The 23,123-nt window shown below is 42.3% G+C and overlaps 2 protein-coding genes across 8 annotated transcripts in view; one reads left to right on the forward strand and one right to left on the reverse strand.

Moving 5' to 3' along the window:
* The window catches only part of LOC124148126 (teneurin-m-like), a 393,541-nt gene that overhangs the window by 314,665 nt on the left and 55,753 nt on the right, over window positions 1–23,123 (reverse strand). For all 7 annotated transcript variants that reach the window (XM_046519084.2, XM_046519082.2, XM_048387909.1 and 4 more), the window contains exon 2: window positions 12,578–12,640. The gene's annotated coding sequence lies outside the window, so the exon portion shown is untranslated. The remainder of the gene's footprint in view (window positions 1–12,577; window positions 12,641–23,123) is intronic.
* LOC124148099 lies at window positions 16,822–17,283 on the forward strand. The gene has a single exon (XM_046519039.1). The coding sequence runs from the start codon at window positions 16,822–16,824 to the stop codon at window positions 17,281–17,283; it is 462 nt and encodes a 153-aa protein (XP_046374995.1).

A 23,123-nucleotide genomic window follows, 5' to 3' on the forward strand; every position in this document is an offset into this window, starting at 1 on the left:
TGGGTCTCCATTATCATAAAAACCCAGGAATCTCTTTCCTGTCCCCTAAAAGAATTTGATTTGAATCTTGTTTTATTTGTCAAGATTTGCATGAATATTGCATATCGGTCGTGTTTCATTTGCAAACTGTTGACAGTGACCGAACCTCTTGCACTGGTACATCCATCGCTAATGATATCGTACCTGACTATGAATTGATTTCCAAGTAACCGTATACGGCTAGATCGAATATTTCAATCTATCCGGCACAAATCTATATTGGAAAAATCTGTCACGTATACTCGAGCTAAAAGTCCAATTTCCTGCGTATAAGGGCACTATTTGACCATCATTTCTACCAACTAATTTCCCTGGTTGTAGTATCAGGAACACGCCGGTAATTGAGTCAGTCAATATGTATGACCATATATCGACTCCCGTTGCACATCAGAATATTTCAATAGGCACCAATAGATCCCATCTCCAGTCCCAACAACACCATTCAGTATATATAAGTGATTTCAATGCTGAGCAAAGCGTGCACCCGGCATAGAGGCAACATCGCTCTCATGGGAAAGTGACTATTGACCCAAATATGTCTGCACTTGAGGGATACAAACCACACAGGGATCATTCCAGATAAGTAAAAAGAAACATGCCATAAAAGGAGATTTATTTCCAGCTCTTGTTCAGGGGAACAATGAAGGTGACTATTGATGTATTGAACACGAGCGTCTGACGTTCTGGTTAGCAGTTGGAAAATATCGTCATCATTACATTAAGGTAATCGTTTTGAGTCATTAACTTATCTTCAAAAGAAAAGAAAAGAAAACTATTAAAGGATACTTTCAACTTTTACAGTTCAAATGCCCTGAAAGTATTTTTCTTTATCATTAAAACAAGTGTAAGTCACAAGGAAATGAATTTTATTTTTCGAAGTCAGACAATAATGTGACAACAAAATAGGTCAAGTGCGTGGCAACAATTAATAATGGAATCACTGAAATGAGCAAATAGGTAAATTCTGTGAAGGCAGTGGTAAAATCCTGAACCATAAAAATATCATGAAAATTTATACTACTTCATTCCATCTACCCACAACCCAATTTCTCACCCTCCACCCCTCCAGCACCCTGTATCTCACCCTCTACCTCTCACCCCTTATCTCACCTTCCATCCCTACACCCACACTGTATCTCACCCTCCACCCCTCCAGCACCCTGTATCTCACCCTCCGCCTCCGAAACTGTATCTCACCCTCCATCCCCTACAGCACCCTGTATCACATCTCCCATCCCCTACACCACCCTGTATCTCACCCTCCATCCCCAACAACACTCTGTATCTCACCCTCCATCCCCAACAGCACCCTGTATCACATCCCCAATCCCCTACACCACCCTGTATCTCACCCTCCATCCCCAACAGCACCCTGTATCTCACCCTCCATCCCCAACAGCACCCTGTATCTCACCCTCCATCCCCTACACCTCCCTGTATCTCACCCTCTATCCCCTACAACACCCTGTATCTCACCCTCTATCCCCAACAGCACCCTGTATCTCACCCTCCATCCCCTACAACACCCTGTATCTTACCCTCCATCCCCAACAGCACCCTGTATCTCACCCTCCATCCCCTACACCTCCCTGTATCTCACCCTCCATCCCCTACAACACCCTGTATCTCACCCTCCATCTCCCTGTATCTCACCCTCCATCCCCTACAACACCCTGTATCTTACCCTCCATCCCCTACAACACCCTGTATCTCACCCTCCATCTCCCTGTATCTCACCCTCCATCCCCTACAACACCCTGTATCTCACCCTCCATCCCCTACACCACCCTGTATCTCACCCTCTATCCCCTACAACACCCTGTATCTCACCCTCCATCCCCTACAACACCCTGTATCTCACCCTACACCTCTACAACACCCTGTATCTCACCCTACACCTCTACAACACCCTGTATCTCACCCTACACCTCTACAACACCCTGTATCTCACCCTACACCTCTACAACACCCTGTATCTCACCCTACACCTCTACAACACCCTGTATCTCACTTTCCACCTCTACAACACCCTGTATCTCACCCTCCATCCCCTACAACACCCTGTATCTCACCCTCCATCCCCTACAACACCCTGTATCTCACTTTCCATCCCCTACAACACCCTGTATCTTACCCTCCATCCCCTACACCTCCCTGTATCTCACCCTCTATCCCCTACAACACCCTGTATCTCACCCTCTATCCCCAACAGCACCCTGTATCTCACCCTCCATCCCCTACAACACCCTGTATCTTACCCTCCATCCCCAACAGCACCCTGTATCTCACCCTCCATCCCCTACACCTCCCTGTATCTCACCCTCCATCCCCTACAACACCCTGTATCTCACCCTCCATCTCCCTGTATCTCACCCTCCATCCCCTACAACACCCTGTATCTTACCCTCCATCCCCTACAACACCCTGTATCTCACCCTCCATCTCCCTGTATCTCACCCTCCATCCCCTACAACACCCTGTATCTCACCCTCCATCCCCTACACCACCCTGTATCTCACCCTCTATCCCCTACAACACCCTGTATCTCACCCTCCATCCCCTACAACACCCTGTATCTCACCCTACACCTCTACAACACCCTGTATCTCACCCTACACCTCTACAACACCCTGTATCTCACCCTACACCTCTACAACACCCTGTATCTCACCCTACACCTCTACAACACCCTGTATCTCACCCTACACCTCTACAACACCCTGTATCTCACTTTCCACCTCTACAACACCCTGTATCTCACCCTCCATCCCCTACAACACCCTGTATCTCACCCTCCATCCCCTACAACACCCTGTATCTCACTTTCCATCCCCTACAACACCCTGTATCTTACCCTCCATCCCCTACAACACCCTGTATCTCACCCTCCATCTCCCTGTATCTCACCCTCCATCCCCTACAACACCCTGTATCTCACCCTCCATCCCCTACAACACCCTGTATCTCACCCTACACCTCTACAACACCCTGTATCTCACCCTCCACCTCTACAGCACCCTGTATCTCCCCCTCCACCACCCTGTATCTCCCCCTCCACCACCCCCTATCTCACGCTCCACCCCCCCCCATATCTCACGCTCCATCCGCTCCATCCCCTCCATCAACCACCCATACATTGCCCATCCCCAAACCCCTACTTCACCATACTCCTCACTTACTTATCACACATTCCCGACCCTTATCCTTCACTTCCCACTCGACCCCCACCCCACCCCATCTCTCATCCCAGCCCTGGACACACGCCACCACTCCCTGCGACTACATGAGATGCTCTGTGTCATAATGGATAGTGAAAGAGGAGCTTCTGAAGCAAGGTCTTAATCCCTTGGAAACACCAATCATCAGACATATATTAATTTCTTCCGTAAATGACATAGGCAAGTAAGCTATACGTTACATGAAAAAACAATTGCTCTAGCATCTTAAACAGTATCGACATTCTCATAAATCAACATTATGCAACTGTCATAGACGGAAAAAAAACCAAAAGCCCTCTTGGATTTATGGAGTGTTTAATAACATCCTTTGTAGACAGTCTTTTTAATCTCCTCCCATCTCGCTTTCCAATCAATAATTTCAAGTTGGTTGAAAACAACATATATCAAGTCACAGCAACATAGGAGGGCAGATAAGGAAGTTCTGAGTAAAGCAACAAAGGGCCTAATTAGTGTATGTCAGAAATTGACCAGGGAAATAAACATGTCTTTTGGAGATTGACATGCAATCTTGTCATGTCCACTGCGTATTACCTAAGGTAGTACACTAATGACAGCACAATGCCTGTATTAGCTTCCAGTAAGAAGTACTCAAGATGCCATTAACTATTATAATTGTCTCAAAGCCTATATCCATTTTTTTTCTTTTTATTGTTCTTAAAATGAAAATTACATAATGTTAATGTTTCGGACTTTTTCATTTTCTCCTCTGTAAAAAGGTTAAATATAGAACATATTTTGCCAGCTTATCGGTAAAACACAAGCAAGCATCATATTATGCCTGTGGAATAACACAGATAATGAGTGAGTGAGTGAGTGAGTGAGTGAGGTTTAACACCTTTTTGAAAGGTTATTTAAGTTATATCATGGTGTATCTTCTGGGATTTGAACCCAAGATCACAGGTTTCTAGCACACTAAGGAGAGCAACTCTGTAAAGTGGATTGTGGCACCTTAGACTTTTTAGCAACCCGTGGCCTGATTGCAGCGTGAGTGAGTGCATGTTTTAGGCTGCAGTTGACAATATTCTAGAGTCTGGGACAGGCAAACCAGTGGCTGATAGCACAAGCAAAGATCCACACCAGCAGGGTACAAGGACAAACAGTCTGCCATGTGACACATTATAACTAATCATTATAACAAATCAATGTAAACCTTATCATTAGTCAGCTCTTTTGACAAGCATGGAGTACTAGAGACCTATTCTACGTTCAACTTAAATCACAAATTTTCAGAATTTTATGAAATAATTTTTGAAAAAAATTATAAATAATCTCTACCATGCTTGGATGATTTAAAAAATGCTAAACATGGTTTTGTGTTCCAAGATTTCTTTTCCCATTTTGATAACTTTCTCATCAAATACAAATAAAAACCAAAGAAAAAAAAACCCTTCCTGTTCATCTTAACAGAATAATTACAGTATGCAATGAACAGTTGTCACAAAGAGAAAATTACTCCCTGAATTCAAAAACTTTAAACCATCAAGTTACAGTTGAAAAAAAATCTGATTCCCTTTCCAAACATGTTATTTGACATAATCCTAGGCTCTCCTAGTGCATCCCAAGCACTGCATCTCAGTAGGGGTGGAGGGGTGATTCTGATGTGACACATCCCACTGAAATTGGGGCGAGAGAAACGAGACTCCATGTCTCCAATCACAGATGAATCGCTTACGGTTATCTCCGAACAATCTCTCCAAACTTCAATAAGGATTTGTGGCCAATTTCCTAGCTTTCTGTGGAGGATAACATCATATTTATGATCGGCACCATGCAAGGGCAACTGTACAAGGCTACATCATGTCATCGACTGCACCAACTGCATCCCTGGCTCACTGGCTTCAGCAGTAGAGCAGTCAACATAGCATGTCTGCTTGCCACGATACTGGTGAGGTGAGGTGAGGTGAGGTGAGGTGAGGTGAGGTGAGGTGAGGTGAGGTGAGGCGAGGCGAGGCGAGGCGAGGCGAGGCGAGGTAAAATGGGGTTTAGAATTGTGTTCAAGATTATTGCACTTAGATAGAGCAGTGCCACACTGACATTTACTCCCAGAAATAGTTATCTAATGTGAACATGTATATCTACAAAATATAAATAATAAAATCCAAAAGGAGCCCAGAACAATCCTTAATTTTGTTAGGGCTGAGGCAATCTAAACTTGCCAAATCATTATAGACTTGAGTTAGACTCCCTCTTAATTTAATTTTTTTCTTTTGGGTCTGGGAGACAGACTAGAACCATGCATACGTGTGGTGTGTTGGGTGGTGTGTGGCGTGCCGTGCCGTGCCGTGCCGTGCCGTGCCGTGCACTAGACTGGACTAATGCCAGTTTTGTAGTGTTGGCCCACAGTTTAAGATGGATGCCCCACTCAGACATTGTCTACAGCCTCCTTGCTTAGTCACCTTAATGTTGAGCGTCAAATATCAAATATACCATGCCACAGTTTAACCTGAATACCCTACTCAGACACAGCATACAGACCAGTCCTTAAAGCTGATAGCCAAGCAGGGTAACAACAAGTACCATATTTTGACGTCTTTTTTTATGATACGGCCAGGGATCAAACCCCCTACCTTCCACTCTCCACGCAGATGCTCTATACACTAGATCATGGAAGCAGTTTCATGTTCGAGGTTATTGCACTTACATAGCAATGTGAATGTGCATGTGTGTCTCCTTGTACAAGTCCATTCAGAGACACCATGCCGCATTTTAACGTGAATACTCAACTCAGCCACTGCTATAGCCGACCAGTTTTTGTTTTACCTTCTTTAATAATGCCAACGCCTCTTCATGCCAAGTGCCAGGCAGAGTAACAACAAGTACTATCTTTAAACGTCTTTTGGGATGATGCACCTGGGGATCAAACCACAAACCTTCCACTTTTCAGGCAGTCACTATCCACTGCACCTCGGAGGCAGTCAGCATCTTTCTATATCCAATACATGAACACAGATCAATTTTGCAGAGCAAAGCTGTAAGGATATAAGGAGGTGTTGCGTTTTGGTAATGTGCTGAGCTATCATATTTCAAAAGACATAAAGTAGAGATCATATTTATCACCAAATCATTCCCGGTTGTTGGATGTGAAAAAGTTGGAACTGCATGCTTAACCTGACATTTGAGATCTTAAACTGATCATACATCACAGAGTCTTTCATGACAATTTCATATAATGCACTCATCCATCAAAGTTTATTTGTCACACTGCAAATATTCTTGTACAGTTACTGATAGGGAATGAAAGGGTGAGCTAGTGAGTGAGTTGGGCTTGATGCCACTGCAAACAGTATACATGATTGTGTCAGCTGCAACCACGAGGCTACCCGACCTCCCTCCAAATCACCAGGAACAGTGATACTGGTCTAAGATGTTTACCATGAGCATGAACATGGTGCTGACAAACACCTGAACCACTGCACCACCTCTTGTGCCGAGTGACACACAGTGGAGAGAGTTGGAGGGCCCTGTGTGGTTCAAATCACTGCAGCCTTCTCACGTGAGAGGATCTATGGAGCAGGAAGAAATTCAGGGCATCAATCGTGCCACACACTGTTAAAAAGATGCCAATGAAAGGAAAAACCAGTGAAAATAGCTATATGTCTTTTAACGTTCAAGAGATGATTGAATTAGCTGACTCTCAGAGGTATAATGGCAATTGACGATACTCCTAAAAGGGTTAGAAATACTCTACCATAGCAACACTGGTGTCCAAGTGGCAAGATACAAGAAACAAGCGAATACATCAAGGCGTTTATTTCAGTGACATGCCAGTCCACAGAGAGGGCAAAGTAATAAACGTGTTGATATTTTCTCAATTTCAAGAAATTTGGATTCTTTAAATGCGGCTGATGCATTTACATTTTTTTAATTGACTATACACTATCCTTGAAATGTGGTGACTTCCAGAGGCAAGGGGATTTAAAACAGGAGCTTTTCTGGTGTTGTTGATTTCGCAGGCTGACTATTTCAACACTTTCATATCAATTATCCAGATCATTCCTCACAACTCTTGTCAAAGCCTATGACATAGGGACTTATGTGTATGGTTCATATATATCATCTCTCCTATAACTCTCGTTGCCTATAATTATAAACATATTAAATCAAAATTATGTTTTTTATTAAATTTTGTAATGTCATCGAAAGTATACTGAATTATGGGGAGTGTTGGTTTTGGGGTGTGAGACAGAGGGGGAAAAAGGGGAAAATTTGAGGATGGCATTATTTAATATGGGGTTGGTATGAGATGGTGAGGTGCGGTGAAATGGGGTTTAACATCGCATCCAAGATTATTGCACTTATATAGCAACGTGCATGCACATGTGTGTGTGTGTGGCTGCCTGTACTAGTCCGGACTGATGTCGATTTATAGTGCTAGCCTACTGAGATACCATGCCGCAGTTTAACATGAATACCCTATTCACGCACAGTATAGTCTCCAAGCCGACCAGTCCCTGTTTTAGCCCCTTTAAGCCGAGCACAAGACAGGATAACAACAAGTACCATCTTTAACGTCTTTTGGTAAAATGCGGCCAGAGATCATACCCTAGACCTTCCGCTCTCTGGGCCACAGAGGCGGTCGGTTGGTATGAGGGACTCTGGTAGGATGGCAAACATTGGGGGTTATGGAGGTGGGGTTCAAAGTTGGGTTTGGTGGAGTGGGCAGGTGTGTGGGGTGGTTAAATGCAGAGATTGGGGCAGGTTGATGACTTCAGAGTAAGGAACAGAACTGGTCCGACTTTGGTGTGGGTTGTAGAGGATCAGAAGGGGATGGATGTGATTTATTTTTTGCACGTCATCGTGGAAAGCAGTAAAGGCGAGACAAAGACCTTTCATTTTCTAACTGATCAAATTTCAAATTGAGCAGTTCTAAAATAAAATTAAAAGAAAATAAAAAGCTATCAGATTTACTCAATATCCATGCAGTAATAACATTGGAAACCTGACCGGGCAACTCCAGCAACATAAAGGTTGTTACTCCTCCTGATCGTGGTGTCAGTGACAGGATGGTATTAACACAAGTGGGGTTTGTCATTTTCAAAACCACCAGTTAAAAAATCTAAATGGCTGATTTTTTTTTAACTCCCATCGTTTTATAACACACACCATGAGTCAGTTTAACCAGATCTCAGACGATCATTGAAAACACATGGACTGTCTCAACTTGTCTAAGAGGATCTGAGACAGCACTTACAAATGACTAAGGATCCAATTTTGTTTTAACTGGTTACATGAAATTTTTAAGACTCCCCTAAATAATTCCAAGGCATTATTCACGTCTTGCATATAAAATTTGATAAAACAGGAATGTGGAAAGAAAATAATTATTATGGAATGGAATATGCAACAGTGTGTAAAAATGAATGACTTCGTCTGACAGGATTCCTCATTGTTGAGTCGAGAAAACGGACAAAATAGTGTTATCAATCCCAGCCATGTTTTCCCATGATTTACATACTTTTGAAGGTCTTGACATCCAATTTTTAAGCCACTGGTAGCTACGGGTAATTTTACAACAAAACTATCATCACACGAAGCATAAAGCATGGAATTATCATAATATTGCCAGACATGAAAGAAATTTGGGTCTGGTTTAAAAAAAACATGTGATTACTTTTTATGGCAAATTAATATTTCATCATCAATGATTACACAGACAGAACTTAAGTTAATTATTGTCAGGTAATTTATCTGTCATAAATTTTCATCTCAACTTGGGCAGTGGCAGGTAATAGATTCCGCAGTCTTAAAGTTACAAGTCACAGTAAAATGAGAATAATTTGTCTGCATTACTGAAGAAACACTTTCAAACCCATGCAAGATCAGTCTCTCCATGCATGTAATTTTTATGACAGAGAAAGGAAGCCTTTGACAAAAAAGGGACAAAATGATAAAACCCCCCTTGACCAACCCTAATCATAAATGATGACAAATGAAAACACATAAAACACATGTTCTTCACCAACAGCTGGAATACTGCATGATATTCTACTAAAACTACTTTTTTCATATTTTTTTAATTTTTAAAATGTCTACCATAGATCATAAACAATTATATCTTCCCACATTCTCTTCCTGAACACAAGGATTATTTATGGCCATTTCCTTAAAACGAAATGTGTACAGTAGTTTGTAAAAAGTGCGAGCTTTGTGATTTAAAGCTGTCTACCGATACCGTCATAGCCAGTATGTCATATGTCAAGTGAGGTGCTTGTACCATGAGCTTCGGCAAGGAGATATGCTTTCCCCCCTCCTACCCATGTTTTTGCTGTTGTTAAAAACATCCAGGTTTGCAAGGATATCAACCAGATACCGTACATGGCAGCTGTTCATTTCAATCAGCATCCTAAGCAAACGTTCACAATCTTGTTATGTTTTTAACATTTTTAACCCAGAGACCCAGATGGAAAAGTATTTGAAAACTAACATACCATATGGGCTATTCAGGCCAATTACTAAAACCCTCTACTGCCAACCCTCAAAAGTACACAAGTTACAAGCTCTAATTCCATAAACACATGTCCTTATTTTGAATAGTTTATGCGTGGTCATGAACAAGCAAGAAATGACATTATGAATGATTAACATAAAGTTTCCGCAACATTTAATTGTTTATTTTTGATTTTGACATTACAAAATTAGAGCAGTAAAATTTTGCAATGATATTAAAATGTCTTTTCTAGCAAATTCTTTCAATTATTTGAGCTATAAAAAGATGCTTTTTGATATGGTTATAATAAGGTTGCAATAAGCATGATAATGGTTTATCTTACGATGTCAGCATGTTTCTACTCTAGGTATAGCGAACAGTTCAAAAGTTCTTCTTCGGATAAAATCTTAATTCCTTTCTTTTTTTTTGGGGGGGGGGGGGGGGGTATGGAGACTAGGGGTTGACAGGTGTACAAGTCTACATCCATCAAAATCAACTTTTCACTGTCTGGTTTTACAGCTCAAGCCAATAAACATAATCTGTAATTGTCATCATCATATTTTAACTAAATAGAACAGCATAACTACCACAGGTGAAATGAGATGAAAACCACCGTCTTCTTTGATGTATTTGTGTTGCTCGATGTGCCATGTTTTGATAAACGTTTTTTTGACACAATTTTTTTTTCTGGGAATCTCTTCACATGCTTTGAAGATGTCAACATTAGCACATTTGAGTATAAGGTACGTGCGTGTTGTGTGTTTGTGTTGCACATGCGTGTGTGCAAGACTGTGTCTCAAATCTTGAGGAATAAGGAATCACATCTCACATTGAAATTATGAACAACTCCTTCGAGTGAAATAGTTTGGTGGTTCATGATTAATGAAGTTTGAGCCATACAAACCAGTGGTTGATAGCATGAGCAACAGTCCAATGCATTCAATGCATTCATCACATTGGAAATCTGTAAAAGTGAGTGAGTGAGTATGAGTTTTAGGCCACTTTTAGCAATATTCCAGCAATATCATGGCAGGGGACGCCAGAAATGGGCTTCACACATTGTACCCATGTCGGGAATCGAACCCGGGTGTTCAGCGTGACAAGTGAACGCTTTAACCACAAGGCTACCTGACCACCCCGAGAAATCTGTACAAACATAAACAACAAGAAGAGAAGATATTCTAAGTTGTAGAATTGTTCCAAATCCCCTTCACTTGTGTGAATAACATACATTTAAATAAACCGCCCACGGTCAGTGTATGATGACACACAAGCAGACACATTCCTCATTGTTGCCATCCAATCCTCAACTGACTTAAGACAAGCATGGGGTACAAGGGATCCCTGCAACCTCAAGTCCTACTGGGTAAATTTACCTTAATAATACAACACTGAACAATAATTCATTTATATCTTGGAACAAACCATATTTAGAAAAGGACTGTCTTTTCCATTGGTCAGTCTCTAATTGGGGTCATCCTTCCAAAAAACCATATCTACCACCAAATCCCCTTTAGAGCAAGCATGCACATGATACAGGGTACTGACTCAGGCTGTACCCCAGGACAACGGGCCAATTAGCCAAGATGTGAGACGAAGTCAAAACATGTTTTCATTGCTGTCATTTCTTTAACCCTAACTAATCTCTACATTCCATTCAAAACACACAAGTGTTAACTTAATTCATTACATGTCCAGCTTCATCTGATTGCCATTTAAAGAATAAACTCTGAGTAATCACTTACAACATCATGGTCATCCCACAAGCAACACAACCCATCTATATAAATCTCCTTTTACCGATTTCAACAAAATCCTAAGTCTAATGTCCATTTTGATATTAACACCCAAATTGACGATCAAAGACACTGTGTTTGCCAAACTCGAAAGCATGGCACCGTGGGTGACTTCCTCAGAGTCGTAATCTAACAAAACAGCTGAGCTTCCAACAGTCACTGAGATTCACAGTAATAAGAAGTTCAACTTGCACACTAATCATGAGAATTGTCAGTAGCACGGAATTTAAATCCAACTGTGAGTACTAATGTTAATTCACTTCGCAAACACGGACATCTGGGACCGCGCAAATATGTCCCGATAGCGTAACAATGCAAACGGGAGATATGATAATTAACACAACTTATGGACAGGTTGGGAGAACCACCAATCACATAAATTCTTGTCATTATAGCCTCGAACCCCCTTCCCTATTGTCCGACTGCGACCACATTATTTACTCTCACATCATCAGGGTCATGGGCCGTCATCAGAAACTCTCATTGTGACCTACTTGTGCACAGACACCAAGCGAGTATTACAATTTTTTGAAGGTTCACAGTAATGAATTCAGTGTTTCGACCTGTCTCCTTTAAGTGTTTTAGCCCAGGAGTAACGAGTTCCATTAATAAAGTCTGCTGTCTCATTACCCCATGTGAATGAATGCTGCATGCTTGATACAAATGATCGAATTATGAAAATTTCCATAATTTATCATGGTTTATAACCAAATCAATTATTTCCACCACATTACTATAAAACCGTCTTCATTCTCTTTTAATGACATCGGAGACAAAAATTAGGATAACTTGACTGTAGGAGTGTGGCGCCACCAGTGACGCCTACATAACTTTGCATAAAATTGTGAGTTTTAAGTTCCGAATAAATACAGGAGATTGCCATAGTATTTTATGCCTTCCAAAATGCCCTCTTCTGACCCCTCTGAGAGGAAACATTCCATAAAATTCCGGAAGACTTCCGGTATGAAATGTCTCCAAATTTGATGCAATCATATGTCATTTGGGTCATGAAACAGGATATCAACTATTCAAAGAAACCGGAATCTTCACTTGATCCCAAACACTCAAATTCTTACCTGGCGATCAGAAATCCTTTGCAAATGGACAGAAAGAGGAATGACTTGTAGTCTTCAAATTATCTGAAATTAAAAGAAAACTTATTCCATGATATTATTAAGTGGGTGCATTCATGCAATTTACACCACAGCAATATTCAAGCTGAATTATGACAGCTTAATAATCAAATCTGATGTGTGGAGCGATGCATGGAGCGATGCATGGAGCGATGTGTGGATGTGTGGAGTGATGTGTGGAGCCATGTGTGGAGTGATGTGTTGAGAGATGTGGTTTTTCATTGTGAGTTTTACACCATTTACAGTCATGCAATATTCCACCAGTATTCCAGCAACATCCTACCAGTATCCTATACTCATACAAATTAAGAATGGTTGAAAGTCATTTAAGTTGCAAATTGTCCTTGTCGACACAAAAAAGTATGACTGTTGGAATCATTACACTTGTCACATATTTGACAATTCTTTTCTAGTAAGAAATGCACTAAAAAGTTCAGGATGTCAGCGGGTGACTTCAGCGTAATATTACAATTCCCATTCATAACAGGCTTAAGGTCCTGAACATGTGCAATGATACGACATAAAAAAACCATTGGAACTCAAGTGAAGGTGTCACAGGTCGCCAGCCTGGACCCTATGTTCATGCCATGGACTTCAAAATTGATAAACACAGGTAAATCCCTGAACACCCAAGCAATTCCCCCAGCAATACTCCAACAATACATCAGCAATATCCCAGCAGCACACCAGCAATATATAGCCCAGCAATAATAAAAGCATGGGGAACAAGCAGGGGGTGTTGAGGATCTACTCTATGACAGACATCCCATAGAAAGTGAGTGAGTGAGTGAGTGAATATTTATAGTCACATCGGCAATATTTCAGCCATATCATGACTAAATCAAGTTAGACAGTAATAATACATTCAATTTTATTATAAAACCTGTCGTCAAAGAACAGTAAAATAACTAGAGTATCACAGATGTTGAGTTTAAGACTAGTATGGAACCATAAAAAGATAAATAACGATACATTATAAAAACGGGGCTAGGGATCGCCAGCAACTAAAGGTAGGCCACCATACTAGGGACCGTGGGGACTTACAATACTTATGCTACCTGCACAGTTCCCCTGCAGGATTTATGCCATCCCTTAAAAGCTAGAGATTTTCATCAAATTTAGCCCCAATTAAAATAAACAAGTATACTGCGACTAAAACGTTAGTAGGAATAAACTGACTTCGAATGATGTCCCATAGAAAGAATAATTAAGCAAGACAATACAAATGGACTGAGAGCTTTAGTGTTATAATTCTGTACATGTCTAAAGTAAATGTGTTGTTTAAGCAAATTTCTCTAATAATTTCATATTTGTAAAAGAAAACATAGTCCATTAAATCTTTATTGCAAAATAATTTGTTTAATCATATTTTTAAAATTCTGTTAATAGACCTTTCTTATCAAGTTAGCTGGTTTTAAGAAGATGCTGATAGACCTTTTTTATCAAGTAGGCCTGTGTTTAGACCTACAACTTAACACAATTCAGATGTTGCAGTCACAGTTAGCCCTGCACTATGACTGTGGAGAATATTTATTTTATGAAAACAAAATATTTAGAAATGCATACAAAAGCAAGTCTAGCCAGCTCCAGCTGGCTCTATTCCACAGTCATGTCATGGGGGGGGGGGGGGGGGGGGGGGGAGCACTGGTTGAAAAAGCGACCAGTATTTAAGTCCCTTCCTTATCATATCAGAGAATCTTGTTCAGATGACAGCCTAGCAGTGGCAGTGCTCCCATCTAGTGAAATCAGTATAGGGAAATTTTTATTTTTTATTTTTAGAGTCAAGAAGGATATTGTGTAAAATAAGAATTCCTAGACTAAATGTTAGTCTAAGTCACAGTGCATGACTACTTATGTGACAGAAGCAAAGCTGCTCTGGATGAATTCAGGACTCCAGTTGGGATTGGCAGAAATAATAGACTGACGCCCTGCTGGACTTAAACAAGCTTGGGACCAGCCAAACCAGTGGTTGAGAGTGAGTGAGTGAGTGAGTGAGTGAGTGAGAGAGAGTGAATGAGCGAATGAGTATGGTTTTACGCTGCTTTTAGCAATATTCCAGCAATATCACGGCGGGGGACACCAGAAATGGGCTTCACACATTGTACCTATGTGGGGAATCGAACCCGGGTCTTCGGCGTGACGAGCGAACGCTTTAACCACTAGGCTATCCGACCGCCCCTGGTTGAGAAGGAGATGCATTAAAATAAGGCAGTTTTCCCTGATCATCCAATCCACAATTGGAAGACATTATGGGCATGCACCCAATCCACTTTCCACTGTTTTATCACAATCAGGTAGTAAATCCTGTTTGCCCTGAACTTTCAAAGGGAAATATTAACAAATGAAAAGAAAAGATGTTTATCAGGGCCACCAGTGAAATCTCGGTTTGCCGATTACTGTCTGCGACTTCTCTCATCTGTGATGATCTACAACTAATGGATGCCATGTCTCCTGACATAGGGAAGATATTACAAGGTAAAATAAACGAGGAAAAAATCCCCCCAGAATTAATTGAATCTCATCATTCATAGATGAAAAAATCCCTCATTTTCCAATATCGGTCTGATCTAACTGTATATGTGCATTAAAGATCAATTTCTGGAAGGTTGCTATCAAGCTAAAGGATCATTAATCATGTTTATATCACAGGCAAGACGGACGCTTGTCACTGAATCCAACTGTTCAGGTAATATGCTAGACAATCCCCGTACATATTATCACTGCAAAGTCATAAACTTGCCTTACAGTAAAGAGATTTTGGTTGGTCTGTCCCCAGTTGAGTGTCAATGTAACAGCTAAAACAATTAAATTTCCTTAAATTTTAATTCAATGAAGTGCCTGTCTGGCTTTTATTTGAATGAGTATAAAATCCCCTTTCAGCAAAATTACTATTTATTGCAATTGTTTTTCAAAATGAATTAAAGTCGTTCTTCCCCTTTGCATTAACGTGTTATGAGGGCTCTTTCAGTTGAGCATCAAGGTTAATCTGGACCGAATCTCATTACAATCACGTCGTTTCTCAAAGTCAGAACCATATCGCTTTGTTTCTGAGGCATGATCAACCAGGAAGGCTGTAGGCATCCTGAATTCGTAGGTACACAAGACGCAGCTCTCTTGGGGGCCACATTAATTTTTTGATGGGACTCTACACCAACATTTGAGTCATTCACACAAATTTACGCTCCCGTGAATTTGAATAAAGCAATTTGGAAGTAGCCTCAACGGGAGCTTTTGTCTTGGGTAAATGAGCTGGAACAGTAAGTGCGAGCTGTGGAGGTAATTCACACTCGGCACCCGGCTGTCCTCCCCATCCTTTTCGTATCACAACAAAAACGTGGGGGAGTAAGTGCAAGCTTCAGCCCAGTCTGCTCTCCTTCCCCCCCTCCCTCGTCAGACTCGCTCAACATTTCCTATGCCTGAATGATTCCTTGTTCTCCTTCCATCCTCCGATCCATCATGGACCTGCCCAGTGAGTGTCACACTGGAACCCGAGCCGCCTCCCCGGTCTCTGCAGCCCAAATGTCATCCGAGGTAGCTCATTTTTCATGCTCGCATTTTTCACCAATTGATTCATGTTCGAGTCGTTGACTTCCCAGTGTTTTTTCAGACACACTTTCCACGCTTATTTTTTCCCCATTTTTTCCCAGCTACCTCAAGCGTGAATGTTTTCTTTTGTCTAGCCTGAGACTAATAAGGTTTCCAACACTGTGCCGGTATGTCACCGGGCCTCGGAATGAAGACGTTACAGAGTCTGGTATTACTGTAACAGCTTGCTAATGACCCCGACAGACACCACAGAACAAAGGGAGATACTCATCCTTAAGATTTATAGAAACGTACAAATTAGTCACGTTGGTTACGCCACACATTTGGCACAACAGAACATAATTCATGCAAATAGATTTCTATCACACTTTTGCAATTAACTTCTAGGAGCCTCATTCTTCCAACAGAACATCCTTGCTTCAGTTTAGGGGACGAAATATTCTAGCGATGTACAGCCTTAAATCTCGACATGATTAACTTAGTCAGCTAGACTGTCAGAGAATACTGACAAAGCACATTGCAAATGAATATTACCCATAAACAACGGCCAATTTGAACAGCTTAGAAGTTTGGTTTGTTTTGTGAAAGCTTGAGATTTATTTATGTATTCTGGAAGGTAACCAGGAGGAAGAGTGTATGCCATGACGGTGGCGTGGTTTGGCGTGGCGTGGCGTGGAATGGCATGGCGTGGTGTATGCCAGGATGGTGGGTGTGGCTTGGTGTATGCCATGACGGTGGCGTGGCGTGGCATGATTTGGCATGGTGTATGCAATGATGATGGGCGTGGCGTGGTGTATGCCATGACGGTGGCGTGGCGTGGCGTGGCGTGGCGTGGTGTATGCCATGACGGTGGTGTGGCGTGGCGTGGTGTATGCCATGACAGTAGTGTGGTGTGGCGTGGGCGTGGCGTGGGCATGGCATGGCATGGCATGGCATGGCGTGGCGTATGCCATGACGGTGGGCGTGGCGTGGTGTATGCCATGACGGTGGCGTGGCGTGGCGTGGCAGATGCCATTAGGGGTGGGACGAGGTGGAAGATGACGGGAGAGCATGGAAAGAAGAGTGTGGTGTGGTGTGACAAGGTGTGGTGTGGTGTGGTGTGACAAGGTGTGGTGTGACAAAGTGGGGATGGAGGGGAGAGTGTGGGGGAATAGAATAAGATGCCATGGAGGGCATCGGGGTGGTATGGTGCGTTGTAGTCTGGTGAAGTGGGCAGATGAAGGGGAGAGTGGGGAGGGGTGGGGGGAGAGATAAGGAGAAGGGTGTGTGATGTCATAAGGGTGTGATGGGTGCGTTTGGGGGAGGGGGAGGGGGAGGGGGAGGGGGGGAAGGTAGAGTGTGATGTCTTAAGGGTGTGAGGGTCGAGTTTGGGGGAGGGAAGAGTGTGTGATGTCATAAGGGTGTGGTGTGGCGTGTAGGTGGGGATGGAGGGAAGAGTGTGTGATGTCATAAGGGTGTGAGGGGTGAGTTGGGGGGAGGGGGAGGGGGGAGGGTAGAGTGTGATGTCTTAAGGGTGTGAGGGTCGAGTTTGGGGGAGGGAAGAGTGTGTGATGTCATAAGGGTGTGGTGTGGCGGGTAGGTGGGGATGGAGGGAAGAGTGTGTGATGTCATAAGGGTGTGAGGGGTGAGTTGGGGGGAGGGGGAGGGGGGAGGGTAGAGTGTGATGTCTTAAGGGTGTGAGGGTCGAGTTTGGGGGAGGGAAGATTGTGTGATGTCATAAGGGTGTGGTATGGCGAGTTGGGGGGAGGGAGGAGGGGAGAGTGTGGGGACAGGGGGAGGGAGAAGGGATAACTGTATGAAAAGAGACAAAAGAATTTAGAGGAGCATAAATTCATTACCATGACAAGAATTTGACATGTAATACCTTCCACTGTATCATGTGCTGCCTTTTACATTTATAGTTCAGATCCATATCGATACAGCAATATTTCAGCTGGTTTTGATAATTGAGTCAAAATTATGACACCATGAGATAAAATATCAAATAGCACCATCCAGCATCTTTTGTCAGTGTCAGTTCCAATCAATAAAACTGGAGAATTACTTCGTCTGGTTTTGTGATTTGAGTCACAATTATGGCATCATTTGAGTCTTAAACAGCAGGATAGCTCGTCATGCTCCTGATGTGTGTTCATCCCTGTGTCAGTGAGCGGGTTAGTGAGGTTTAATGCAGCTTTCAGTGGAATTACAGCAATATCACAGCAGGGGATAACTACATTGGTCTGTCTCTATCTAGTGCACCAAACCGGGGAACTTAACTTAGGTTTTTTGGTGCCCTCAATGAACCTCTCTCCTACCAAAGCATGGCAAAACATGTCAAACAAAACCAAGAAACTAACGTAAAAGTCTCAAAGTAGTAAATGTTGAACACTGGCATCACTTCCCTCCTACAGCTGACTCACTGTGACACAACCTCTCGAAGCTGCGTCAAACCAAACTCAGCTCCCTTGTGTTGCATCTCTAATATGTAAGGTTAGTTGGTTGGTTTGTTGCTTTACACCGCACTCAGCAATATTCCAGCTATATGATGGTGGTCTGTAAATAATCGAGTCTGGACCAGACAGTCCAGTGATTGATATTATGAGCATCGATCCACGCAATTGGGATGACATGCATCATAAAGTCAGCGAGCCGGACCATCCAATCCCGTTTGTTGCCTCTTATGACATGCATAGTCGCCTTTTATTGCAAGCATGAATTGCTGAAGACCTATTCTAACCCGGATCTTCATGGGTCTTATACGTAAGGAAGTAAGGACAGATGGAAGACAACAGCCTCAGACACCTACACATGGTGTTCACAACATGTAGGAAGTTCAAACTGTATAGTTAATGCTCAATGGCTAGTACAGCTGAGACAATTCTCTTCTAACATTATTCATGGATGGCATCATTTTCAAGGCAGTCAACATTCACCTACTTTGTTTTAAAAGTATGTCAAGTATAGTACAGCATGTCAGCTTAATGTGGGAGTGAGTGAGTGAGGATGGTTTTACGCCACTTTTAGCAATATTCCAGAAATATCACGGCGGGGGACACCAGAAATGGGCTTCACACATTGTACCCATGTCGAGAATCGAACCCGGGTCTTCGGCGTGACGAGCGAACACTTTAACCACTGGGCTACCCGACCGCCCCTAATGTGGGAGTGAATGTGTAGAAGTGTTACCCATCGATTAAACCAACATGCCTGGTGCACATGCTTACAGACTGGGGATCATAATCAGTCATAATCAAAATTACAATCAGCAGAGCCTGGCATAGCCAAGGTCGACAACTCTGCAAGAGGCAGCATTATTAAGCCACTGGGTCATCAACAGCCTGTTTTGCAATGGTATGTGATAGATAAGATAAGGGGACATGATTGATATTGTCTCAACTCATCATATTATCATCATATCATCATCATATCATATCGTCATAATCATTAAGTCTATGAATTATTGTTCTCATATCATCATATAATCATATTGTCATAATCATTGAGTCTATGAATTATTGTTCTGATTTTGACATAACATTAAGTGAAATTAGTGAAATTAGTGAAATGTTGGATAGATTTTTCAGTTCAAAGCTATTGTTTGCTTCACTTTAAGAACTTCACATAAAGAGAGGCATTCTGTCCCACAGTGGAGTTCAAGTAGTTCAACCATGACAGTCACAGATCTAGAAATCAATTATACATGTGACAATACCTTGTATTTCTACAGGTGAACTCCAGCTTATTGTTTCAAACAGGATTCCCAAAGGACTTTGTGTACAAAGAAATCTCTCATTGGACAATTAAGCCTCATTAAGATCATTGATGTGTTTTAACAATGACATCATTCTCAAAAATCCATATTTGGAAACACCTTTTAAATTTCGACAAAGCCAATTATGAACAGAGGATGGGCATATATAATTTTAGATGATCTTATTCATCATAATGAGATGTATTTGGACTTACAAAACAAAGAACTACAAATTCACATCACAACAATTGGATAAATCAATGGCCAACTTACACAAAGCTAACATCTGTATACATCAATAGTTCATCTCATGGGACTTTTCCTGTGACAAAAAAAATACTTTTGATTTTGTAAATCACTTATGCCTTATGTTAGTGTTCCGTGTTGAAAACACGACATGCATATATTGCAAGAAGTATATCAACACCACAGAGATGTTTAACATACATTACGCCAATTGCCAGAGAATTGTTTTTGATAAGTTAAGGATGCACTGGAAATCAGTAAGAAAACGCACCTCGAGAGTCCAAACTCTCTGGGCAGATACTTTTTTCCACTGCACCACGGAGGTCTTGTTTTGTTTGTTGTTTAGCGCCGCACTCAGCATTATTCCAGCTATATGACGGCGGTCTGTAAATAATGGAGTCTGGACCAGACAATCCGGTGATTAACATCATGAACATCGATCCATGCAATTTGGATGCGATGACATGCATCAACCAAGTCAGCGAGCCTGACCACCCGATCCTGACCATGGGATAGGTTCAGGAATACTTTGAACCATGACATATGACAGTTTTTGGTCCTCGTAGTAAATGTGCCTGACAGTGAGTAGACAGTTACAAGAAATACATTGACGTCGTTCATCTTCCTTCAATAAACATACATGTGTATATTACCTGTGGCGTTTTGGACAACAACATCCAGTGAACTCATAAAACTTTAACAAAGCTACAAATCTCTAACACAAATATATGTCAACTCAACTGAGCGTCACATTCTGAAACAGCACCAAAAGTTGGTTGACAACAGTCACATCATTTCAAGGAGTGAATGTAGTGTCAAGCCGCAGTCAGCAATGTTGCAGCAATATTTCAGCAACATTATCAATATATTAGTCGGTGAGTTGAAATTGGGTTTAACTTCGCGTCCAAGATTACTGCACTTATATAGCGTGTGTGTTTGTGTGTGGCTGCTTATACAAGTCCGGACTGATGCAGATTTATAGTGCTAGCTCACTGAGATACCATGCCGCAGTTTAACATACATGAATACCCCACTCAGACACAGTATATTGACTCCGAGCCGACCAGTCCTTGTTTTAGCCCCTTAATGCCGAGGGCCAGACAAGGTAACAACAAGTACCATCTTTTAACGTCTTTTGGTATGACGTGGCCAGGGATCGAACCCCGGACCTTCTGCTCTCTGGGCAGATGCTCTACCACTAGACCACGGAGGCAATGTCAATATATTCATAACTGGACCAGGCAAACCAGTGATTGATGTATGGGTGAGATGGGGTGAAATGGGGTTTAACCTCACGTCCCAGATTATTACACTAATATCGCGACATGCATGCATGTGTGTGTATGTTTGTGTGTGGCTGCTTGTAATAGTCTGGACTAATGCCGATTTTATAGTGGTAGCCCACTGAGATACCATGCTGCAGTTTAACATGAATGAATACCCTACTCAGACACAGCATACTGACTCCGAGCAGACCAGTCCTTAATGCTGATAGCCAGGCAGGGTAACTACAAGTAACTTCTTTTGACGTCTTTTGGTATGACACGGACGCAGATCAAACCCCCGATGTTCCACTCTCTGGGATGTTCCACACTCTGGGATGTTCCACATTCTGGGCGGATGCTTTACAAGTAGACCATGGGGATTTGTCTGTTGATACACACAACACTGATGACACACAACAACTTGACACTCTATGACATGACACTCAAGCTGCTGGGGAAAGATGGCACCCACGCCGTTGGGCAAGGATGAAACACACGCTTATAGTGAGTGAGTTGTGTTTAATGCCGCTTTTAACAGTATTCCAGCTGTAAGCTTAATGTGGGAGGAAAGCCCGAAGTGATGCAGGTCTTAGATGTTTACCACTTCGGTGAAAGCCACAAGCACAGGTATGGTGCTGACAAAACCTAGAAACATAATCGGGGTGAACCGGGATTCGAACCCACAATCATAGGTTTCTGGCGTGCCCAAGGGACGCAACTCTGTACAGCGAACTGCGGCGCTTTAGACAACTGGGCCACCCGTGCCCCCCACACGCTGACAGATCCCACACTACACCTCATTAGTCAACTCCAACAACTACTGTGGTTTACTCTCCCCAAGAAAACTCCCAGCAATCCCATTATCTGACTCATGCTCTTGTACACATTGAGACATTGTGTGGACATTGTCCAGCAGGCACCATGACAACAAACACCCCTCCAAGAGCACCATCAGCGCTTCAATGGTACATCACCCAAATCAGATTATTATGAAAAAACACAGACCTTTAAAACACTCCAAACACTGAAATGGCCTGGCTGAAAATTATACATTGCCATGTTAGTGTAATCTAAGAAAACCCCTTACCTCAAAACACAGGAAAATCACCAATGTCCATTGTAACTAAAATGTCCAATTGCCGATACTAATCAGAAATCTCCATTGATGATGAAGACTGAGACTCGACACAATAGTAATCCCCCTGCTCCGTCGATCCGTCCATCCCCCACTTAATTGTCTCCCTTCTTGTCACGTGTGTCTTCACTCAAGTGGTGGCCATCGAGGTGACCACACTTTAATTCAATTGCCGTGATCGGTGCAGCAACATGCCTGAGAGACTGTGACACGAAGCTTTCCGAAGACCAATGTTTAATTGTATTTATTTCTGGAGTCTAGCAACTTATTCCCTGTAGGCTGGGATTCGTCCCAGGGAGTTGAACTGAGAAATTGCATTAGTTTCTGGGCACTTGCTCAAGCAACATGTTACACTTGCCCAGTAACGGCCCAATCCTTTGAGAAGGAAAATAAGGTCCTCACCAGATTTCCACGCAATCAATAACCAAAATAATGACTGCTTGACGGTTTTTCACCATTTCCACGTCTCTTCGTTTCTTCCATTTGGGTAATTTTTTGCGTCATTGGAATGATTTCAATTGAGCGAAATCGTCTCATGTTCTGTGTGTGTTTCGATTTAGAGAC

This window comes from Haliotis rufescens, unplaced genomic scaffold (assembly GCF_023055435.1).
Source record: "Haliotis rufescens isolate VD_foot unplaced genomic scaffold, xgHalRufe1.0.p SCAF_7, whole genome shotgun sequence".
Taxonomy (NCBI): domain Eukaryota; kingdom Metazoa; phylum Mollusca; class Gastropoda; order Lepetellida; family Haliotidae; genus Haliotis; species Haliotis rufescens.

Excerpts from the sequence above, each read along its gene's own strand:
- LOC124148099 (XM_046519039.1), top strand. The coding sequence starts at position 16,822 with ATGACGGTGGCGTGGTTTGGCGTGGCGTGGCGTGGAATGGCATGGCGT.